Source organism: Cylas formicarius, unplaced genomic scaffold, assembly GCF_029955315.1.
Source record: "Cylas formicarius isolate icCylForm1 unplaced genomic scaffold, icCylForm1.1 PGA_scaffold_4__25_contigs__length_36172078, whole genome shotgun sequence".
Taxonomy (NCBI): Eukaryota; Metazoa; Arthropoda; class Insecta; order Coleoptera; family Brentidae; genus Cylas; species Cylas formicarius.
Window position 1 is genome coordinate 22,945,969 of NW_026844334.1, and position 9,954 is coordinate 22,955,922.

At 34.8% G+C, this 9,954-nt stretch overlaps 1 protein-coding gene across 1 annotated transcript; it reads left to right on the plus strand.

Annotated features, from left to right (window-relative positions):
- The first annotated feature begins 5,301 nt into the window (after positions 1-5,301).
- On the plus strand, positions 5,302-7,126 carry LOC132701412 (myrosinase 1-like). The gene is made up of 3 exons (XM_060669292.1): positions 5,302-5,369; positions 6,351-6,628; positions 6,698-7,126. The coding sequence occupies exons 1-3, from the start codon at positions 5,302-5,304 to the stop codon at positions 7,117-7,119; spliced, it is 768 nt and encodes a 255-aa protein (XP_060525275.1). The 3' UTR covers positions 7,120-7,126.
- The last annotated feature ends 2,828 nt before the right edge of the window (positions 7,127-9,954 follow it).

Here is a 9,954-nt window from a genome sequence, read left to right on the forward strand (position 1 = left end):
TAAAAATGGTATTAATCTCACATTCAAGTTTGTTCTGAGCTACAATTAAAATGTCATAAAAATATACTACTAACAAAATGTTTTTAATGAGTACATATTTAGTCGCTTATTTCATGTGTGTAAAGATATAGGGGGCCTTCTAAATTAAATCTGAAATATTTCCTGTACTTTGGATGAATAGGTAAAAGAAATCCTTCAGATCTAAAGTTATTACATAGCAGTTTTTGGTTAGAAGTTTATTAACTGTTCTGAAATCTTCTAGTTTGAAATGATGAGCGTAAATATATTCATTCAATGCTTTCCCTCTTTTCCCATTCCGTTTGGTGGCAAGAAAGAATAGACATAAGAATTCACGGGTGTAATACGAACATCTAAAGATTGCACCAGTGTTTTTGAATAAATTGTGACTAATTAATTAAGCTTCTGCAAAAATTTTAATTTGATACCTTTAAGCCACTGTAGCACAACCTTGTCGCGTGTAATTTTCTGCCACGCAGAAATGTTATTTAGTAGGGATTGGTCCCGGTTGCCCATTTTCTTTGATTTGTACTGATTGTCGGTTTCATTCGGCTGTTACTCATCCCCCGCCGGTAGTTTAACTATCTAGAAGAAGAATTATATGAAGAAGGGCCCGATTAGGGTCTAGTAGAGGTTGATGGTCTAGACCAACTGATGATTGTCCGGCTGAAGACGGTACTGAAGGATAGATGTAGATGGAAAACCTATTCTTCTAACTCATTACTGCTCTTTTCTAAATTTTGTTTGTTTTTGACAGCTTTCCCAAACTTCTCACCAAACAAATATGAATCCTATTGACTAAGGGAGCTCACTTTGCTCGAGTCGATATTTAGTAGAGGCAGGACATTTTGTTTCAGAAGCATTGACGACACATTATGGACGTTTGTAAGCAATAATCCTGCGTCAGCTAACCAGAATAATTTCGGTGTAATTTTATTTGATCAAGGTAACCATGATTACGCCTATCGCTGCTAGTCCATGACCCATTTGGTGTTGCAATGACCTTAAGAAATATTTTTTCATCATTAATCTTTGGGGAAGCCATCGTCGGGTTATTTTTGGGAATCGAATACTTGTCTTTGATCTTCTGTCTCTCTTCTTTCTTCGCTTTTTTCCAAATAATATTTCCAGCGTGATAAGATTTCATCATGCAGCTGTTTCCCTTTTTTTTTTTTTTCCGTAGCGTCACAACCCTTCGTGGGTCTTAGCTGCATCTACAACTCGTCTCCATCTGTCCCTGTCCAACACAACCTCCTTCCAATTCCGTACTCCTAAGATTTTTACATCCTCTTCGATATTGTCCCTCCATCTGAGCCTTGGTCTTCCTAAGGGTCTCTTTCCTGCTGGATTTTCTTCCCATATCCTCTTTACAAGACGTTCATTCGGCGATCTCTGCACGTGTCCAGCCCACCTGAGCCTTTGTGCTTTTATTTCGTTTACCAAACTCGGTCTTTTGTACATGTCGTTAAGCTCCGCATTCGTTCTTATTCGATATTGACCCGTTCTCTCATCTATTGTTGGTCCAAAGATTTTCCGCAACATCCTTCGTTCAAAGCGTCTTAACACTAGTTCGTTCTGCTTTGTCATTGTCCATGTTTCCGAGCCATACATTACGATTGGCTTGATTACTGCCGAATATATCCGTAGTTTTGAGTTCCTAGATATCAGTCGGGACTTAAACAGGTTCTGCAAGGCGAAAAAACATTTATTGCCCTTTTGTATTCTTGCTTTTATTTCGCTGGTGATATTGTTATCCGAAGTTATAACTGCTCCTAGGTACTGAAATTGGTTTACGCATTCAAAATTGTGGGTGTCCATGGTTATGTTCTGTCCTATTCTGCCCCTTCCTGCTCTCCGTCCGGCCCACATATATTTGGTCTTGTCCTCGTTGATCATGAGTCCTACCTTCTTGGTCTCCTTCTCTATGTTCATGAACATTTCTTTTGTTTTAATCGTACTGCTTCGGCATATGCCAAAATCATTTCTGGGCCCTTATTTGTAAATATTTCCAAGCCAATATTCGCTTCTTTGATGGCCATGTCCAGCACTATGTTGAAAAGCAATGGTGAAAGTCCATCGCCCTGTTTTAGGCCATTGTTAATGGAGATTGCCTCGGTGTTGTTCTTTCCTACCCTAACTTTGGCTTTAGAGTTTTCTATGCATATCTTGGTTAGCCTTATGATCTTTTTTGGTACCCCTATGCCTTCTAACGCTTGCCAGACACTTTCCCTGATGATGCTATCATATGCTTGGCGGAAATCTACGAACAGTTGGTGAACCTCTCTGTTAAACTCCCAGCTTTTCTCTAGGAGCTGTTTCCCTTGAATTTCATTATCTGATGCTTGAGCTTCCAAGGCCGTCGAAAAATCTGTATTTACGGCCAGCATCTCCGAAGAAGGAGGATTATCTACGAGTTGTGGTGAGGGAGGTCGAGAAGAAGTTTCCCCTTAATATTCTTTCTAAATCGACCTGCATATTATCCAAACCAGGGTGTACTGGGGAATTATCTTCTTCACCCTCAGATGATAAAGACTGTAACAATGGGAAACGAATAGTCCTTTGAGCAATAAGTACCCCTACGGTCCACGACCAAGAGGTAGATACAAATACAGCCCACGGCTATAAAATAATCTAACCAGAATTATTTCCCTCAGTGTGCATTTGGCAAGTTTAAATGAAAATGGTATGTTACCTTCTACTCTACTCTCGCTGGCATCAGTCGAATCGTGTTTCGCTTTTGTACACCACAGCACGTTCTCAGGATCATGATTTGTCTCTCGAAAGGCATGCTCATCACAGAACTCATAAGTTTCTACCTGAGCAATTGGATCGAAATTGAGATAACTAAAATTGAAACTATCTGAACCATTTTTATTTCACATTTCAGCCTTCCTTGTACTCTTCTAACATCCGATATATTCTTCTGGTCATATCACATTTTATGTTGATTTGACAACATCAAGCCTTGATATATTCGAATTTATAACTTGATCGTTGAGATAACTAAAATTTAAACTATCTGAACCATTTTTATTTCACATTTCAGAGTTCATGTATCCTACTAACACCCGATATATCCTCATGCTTATATCACATTTCATGTTGATTTTACAACAAACAAAAATTACCATAATATGAAACTAACCCCTTGGATGACGCTGCATTTCCGACAAGCTTAGTTTTGGGAACTACCATACGATGGATGCAGCAGAAATAGCGGTAATTCTGATGGAGATTATATAACTATTAATTTATTATCAAGATGATTATTAATTATTATAATATTCTTCGATTTTATAGAATGAATAAATAATTGAAAGACTTGCGATGAAAACGAACAGCAAATCAAAAATAAAACATTTTGATAGTGCCACTACAACTGAAATTTAAGGGATTGAGAGAATCGAGCAAATGTGACAATTGTGCAAATAAAAAACAAGCAAATTTCCAAACGTGACATGAACATTAAAATTTTAAATTAACTTTTAATTCGGTAGTAAAAAAACATTCTCTCCTAGCTAACCGTTTGCTTGTAATCTAATCCAATCCAATAATTTAATAATAAAACCATCCACAAGAACTTGAACTTTAAGTATACCATAAATATGTATTTGAAGAAATAAATTAGCGTAATTACTATGTCCTTTTCCATTTAAGATGTTTAGGATATATCTCCAAACGAAGGTTTTTTTTTTAAAGATCTCTTAAATCAACCCCTATCAACTTTTTTATTGGAAAACACCCGATATCAACTAGCTTGTCCCAAACCAAGACTTATTATTTATTCGGAAATAAGAACCACGTACAAACTTAGACTTCCATCGTAGTATGGTAAATCAATTTGAACTAGTACAAACTACTTTGGTAGGAAATCGGGTATATTCGATAGAATTCCCGGTAAATTTCAATCAGCGATGACTACAACAAAATATATTTTCAATTCAATTGTTAATTAATATGATCAACTGACAGTTAGCCGTGCCACTTTGCACTTACTTAAAGCTACTAATGAACCCACAATGCGAAATAAATTATAATAATCAGGTTGATTGTCGCAGGCCATTATAAGCAATTCTGATTTTTACAATTATTAAATTATGTCAAAATTAGCACGTCACTTGTTCAATAAAACCGTGCGATAGGTTTAGGTTAAACAAATGTTCTTTATCTCACGAATTTTTTATCAACAAGAGCCACACAACAAAGATTTAAAAAACAATATTATCACGCAGACTTCGTTTAGTAATTGAGTAAGTTGCAATATACTTTGTCAGATTTCAGGACCTGCTTCAATCTGCGCATGGGCAGGTTCATGGGGCGTGATTTCTCGTGATGCGATAGGATTTCAATAATTGTGCAGTTATTCAGTTTAAAGAAGCTCAAATAACGTTGAACAATTCTATTTAAGAAAAATCATTCAAAAACTTTTTTCCAACCCTTGTATTACAACTTGGCGGTTAAAATCAATATCAAGTCACTGTGTACCGCGCAATCAAATTTGTAGTTGGTTTGATAATAGATCAAAAAACTGTATCGTATATTTCGTTACTACGACAGAGTACGATAAAAACAGCTACTTCACTATTGCTTATTTGCAAAAATCTTCTTATCAAAAAATCAAACTTAGTACGCAAATATTTCTTTTTATTTAATGTTCAAATAATGTCTGGTGCAAATGTTTACTTCTTTTTCGGCACAAATGTCACTTTTCTACGCCCGAGCCCATATAATTAATCAATAATTAGTAAATAACAAATTTTAATTGTGATTTAATAATTGTCAAGTTAATGAGAATGGCAATAACTGGATTTTGCAATTTACATAGATACCACCACAAAGACACACCGATATATATTTTTGGAAACCTTAAAGCAAGATAATGAAGAAAACATATTTGGCGTCTCTATATCAGTTTATAATTCAAAATTAGTAAGCAAATCATATTTCAGAAATTTCACATTGACCCAAAAAGTGAACAGCTCACAATTCAGCAATCCAATACCAATCAACCAACCATAATACCAGCAAGAATTTGGACATTTTACCATTGACATTTCATCTAAAATTTGCCCAAAAATATTTGAAATATTTTCGTTTCGATATTATATCTTTGTGTTTTCCTTTTCCTAATTTATTTCAGTGTAAAATAAGGTTTACACATAAAACTTGAGTTCTAAATTTTACCACCCTTATGTTTTACTCGGAATGTTATTCTTCTTTCTTAAGCTGTTAATTTTTGAATTTAGAGTTGCACAAGACTTGTCTTTCTTTATTTGTGACTCAATGACCCTACCAGAAATGAAGGGTGTATATCTGTTAGCAGTCACGTCGATTGGCCTTCAATTTTGCATGTAAGTAAATTACAATAATTGTCATATACAAAAAAAAAACTAGCTATAGACTGTTTAAACTTTTCGTTGTCTATCCACCAATATGAAATTGAAAAATTAGGCGATGCTCAGAGAACGTCTGGTTTTCTATGTTCAATGCAAACAGTGCTTGATTTATTGCAACATCTATTATGTGTATACAGTATCGATCTGTTATAGGAAAACTATAATTAGAAAAATTGAGATTATACTGAAGTCGGTAGGGGCTATCTGGGTCCAATATTTTCAATATACGGTATTGCTGGAAATGGGTCTCAACTTGCTCATTTTAATTGGAACATAGTATGCATTATTTTGTGTATAATTTCCTATAGCCTTGGTAGGTATTTATGAAATATTTAATATATCAATTGATATATTTATTATTTTATATATTACTCTTCCAGTTCAGAATCCTACATAAATTTATTTAAATTTGCTTCAATATACAAAATGGTCTTTTAACGACCCTAGTTAGTAATTTCGATATAGTCATTAATACAGGGTAGTGAAAAAAATAAGTTATCCATTAAATTACTTGCATTTATTTAGAAGAAGTAAGTAAAACAAAAAAATTAAGGTTCTTGTGTTAATTTTATACGTTTATCAGTATCTTTCTTTAAAATTATGATGTTTTATTCGTTTATTACATCTAAATGCTTTAGAACCGGGAGGAAAGTATATTTTTAAATTAGCCGTAGGAGCCGGCCTAAGAATTAATTTTATGGTCCAATTGGTGGGAATAACAAAGCATGATTCAAGTGATTCGTTAGTCAGAACTGTTTAAAATCGCGATCTGGAAGTTTCTGAAAGTATAAAAACTTTTAAAAATAGTCTAAAGCATGCCCGACAACATTAGCATGGTTAATTAAGTGCTTGTATTTAGTACTAATAATTGACTATTTCCTAAAGGAATTCTTTTGTAAAATAGTGTAACTGTAAACGATAATGTAACAATTTTAGGGGTCTCGGATTATCCAACTACCAATTCCCAACTCATTTCAAATTTGGAGCAGCTACCGCAGCCTACTCGATCGAAGGTGCTTGGAATTTGGATGGAAAAGGATCTAGTTTTTGGGACAATATCACTCATGAATTTCCAAATGTCATTGTCGATGGAAAGAATGGAGATGTAGCATGCGATTCATATCATCGATACACAGAGGATATTCCACTGTTTGCTGATATCGGACTTAATTTTTACAAGTTTAGCATTTCCTGGCCAAGGATTCTCCCCAAAGGTACATTGCACGATTTTGTGCGACAAGAACTTAGAATGTGATCGCGCATATTTCAATTTCAATCTACAGGCACCATCGATTACATCAACCAGAAAGGAATAGACTATTACAATGACTTGATCGACCTAATCATAAACAAAGGCTTAGAACCTCAAGTAGTTGCATTCCACACTGATATTCCGTTTGAATTGTCAAAAGTGGGAGGATTTACTAACGAAACCACTGTGCAACACTTCGTGGACTACACCGATTTGCTCTTTAAAACTTTTGGAGACCGTGTTAAATTCTGGATTACTGTAAATAAAGCTCACCCATTTTGCAAGATCGTATTGAAAGATGTTCTACACCCAGTTATCCCTCAACATCTAGGATTCAAGGAATACCAATGCGGTCATAATATACTTAAAGCTCACGCCTCTGCGTATCGCAACTACGAAAAAAACTACAAAACTAAGCAAAAAGGTTTAACCGATGTACTGGCTTGCAAATAATTTTAAGTTTTCCAGGCAAAGTTGGTATGGCATTCAGTTTGAACTGGTATCTCCCAGCAACAAATTCTCGAGCCGACAAAAAGGCTGCTGAAAGAGCTAGAGCATTTGTGGTAAGTAAAAGCATGTTCGAGTTTACTTTTTAAATTGATCTATTCAGTTTGAAAACTTCGCTATTTCCTGGAAAATATAGCTTTACCTTGTATTTTTCTTCAGAACTTAATGTGGAACTAAATGTTTTAGTTTGAATGGTTCGCACATCCTATAATAAAAGGAAACTACCCTCAAGAACTCATCGACCAAGTTGGCAAATTAAGCTGACAAGAAGGAGAAAATGTCTCAAGATTACCTGAGTTTACTCCCTGAGAACTCGCAGACATTAAAGGAACTTACGATTTCGTTGGAGTTGATGCATTTAACACGTTTTTCGTAAACGATCTCAGCCACCTAAATCTATCTGCCAGTTTTCAGAACGATATGAGAGTGACAGAATTTACAAATTCGTCTCTCGACGCATCTTCAGCTTATATTGTAACTATAAATTTCTTAAATGAAACAAGACCTGATAGCATATCATTGCAGTCTTCACCAAAAACATTTAGGGATTCTATAGTTTACGCTAGCGACTACTGGAACGGCTGCGAAATCATCTTGACAGAACACGGATTTAATGCTCGGAATGAGTCTTTATGTGATAGGGCTCGTATTACCATTATGAGGGTTGGTACCATAATCGCAAACTATAAATACCTAGTAGTTGATGGGTATAAATAAATCAAATCTGAATAAATATGCTAGAATTTCTCACTTACCCAGAGATCCAATGCGTGATGTTTCTAATTCCTGAATTATTTGAGTTAATTTTGAAATGTTGTAGTCAATGACATCATAAGTCAACAGCTAAGAAATTGGAGACTCCAACTATAGCTGCAAAAAAATTAATAACTATGGCAAATTTAAGTTAATAATTTTTCATGTCTAAAATATTTGGTGAATTTATTCATAAGGTTACACCATCCCCCTTTGGGCCTCCCCAATTTAATTTTAATTTAATAATAAAATATAGATTTTCAGACTTACATGGACGAGGTTCTGGTTGCAATTTACGAAGGTAAAGTCAATGTCACTGCCTATACTGTATGGTCAGCTATGGATTCCTTTCATTTTCAGTTTGGTCTAACATAAGTAAATCGAACATACATGTATTGTTTTCACATTCACTTGCCGTTTTAGAGTCAAGCTTGGATTAATTCATGTCGATTTTTCTTCATGCAATCTTACAAGAACACCGAAACTGTCGTCAAAATATTACAAGAATATTATACGAACAAGAAGTTTAAAAAAATTCTGGTCCTAATGTTAAGAATGAAGAAAACAAACAATGCGCAACATTCAAACTAATCAAATTAACGACTTGAAATATATCAACTTAAAATATTATAAATTGTAAAAACGTTAGCAGGATTAGAACCAGAAAAAATGTTTTATTCTTTCCTTTTTTTAGTATTTAAGTACTCGTTCTCGGGTATTTTTTCTGTGTTGCACATAGGTCCGGGTATAGTTCTTTCGAGTAGCTCGTCACACTGAACTCATCAGAATAATCAGATCGAAATTTAGTACAGTACTTTATAACTTACAAAATTCAGATAATAAACATTTAAATTGTATGAATCCTTTCCATTATTTATTTTAATTTCAGCCTTTCTAGTTTCCTATTCATATTTTACATCTTATGTAGATTTAACAACAAACAAAAATTACCATTGGCTTGGAGTTGGTAACTACCAGACGGTCAATGCAACAGAATCCACCTCACGAATATGTAATTATGTATGTAATTAGATTTTTGGCAAATAAATAAATAAAACCTTTTTTCATTTAATTCATTTAAACAAATGATAAAGGAGAAATTTGTATTTTTTAACTCTGTTGTAAAAAATTCTCGTCACCAACAATCCAATAAAAAGCATTCACAAGAACTTGAACTTTCTTACGGCCTAAAATATTTGTTTGTTTGTTAATGTTGCATCAATTTCAATAACACTTAGTTTAAAATTCGTCAAGAAAACTCCGCATTGCATCTAATATATACCGATCGCCCGTAAGACAAATCAAGGCAGTTCCATCCATTGACAAATACCAAGAGACAATTCGAAAGACTGGCGCAATTGCAATACATGTTTATGCGTAACTCGAATGCATTGGGGGCGATGCAGTAAACCATGGGTGGGCAAAAGCCGGCCCGCGGGCCGGATCCGACCCTTTTGCTAATTTTATCCGGCCCGTTGAAAAATTCCGCACGCAAATTTTTTTAAACTCTTTTATGAGATTTTGTTGACATCAACATTATTAGTGTGCGTACTGTATATATAATAGGCGTAATAAAATGGGCGGTCGGCTGACTACACTAGTGTGGAAGATGTCGCGAGCTTGAAACAATCCTCGCGCGATTCTCATGCGGGTCGCTCGCGACGATCGCTCTCAGGGCGGTTTTTTCGTCGAACACAAAGGAGATCGCGCTAGGTTCGAAATGCATGTGTGGACGGCATATGCTGCACTCCTCTCATTTTTCGAGGGACGACAGGTCGCATCACGCGTATTGTTCATTTTGATTTAGCACTGATCGCATACTCTTTTTTGTTCGAGTCTAATATTAGTTTGCAAATATAAAATTAAAAAAGTGAACTTTTTGTAAGTAAAATTTTAAAACATTGGTTTTATTTTATTGTATTAATTAAATTATTTATTTGTAGACCTATGTAAAATGAGTCAATCTAAAAAAAGTAAAGTTGATTTGGAATGCAGAAACTTCAATGAAGCTTGGACGGTAAAATATCT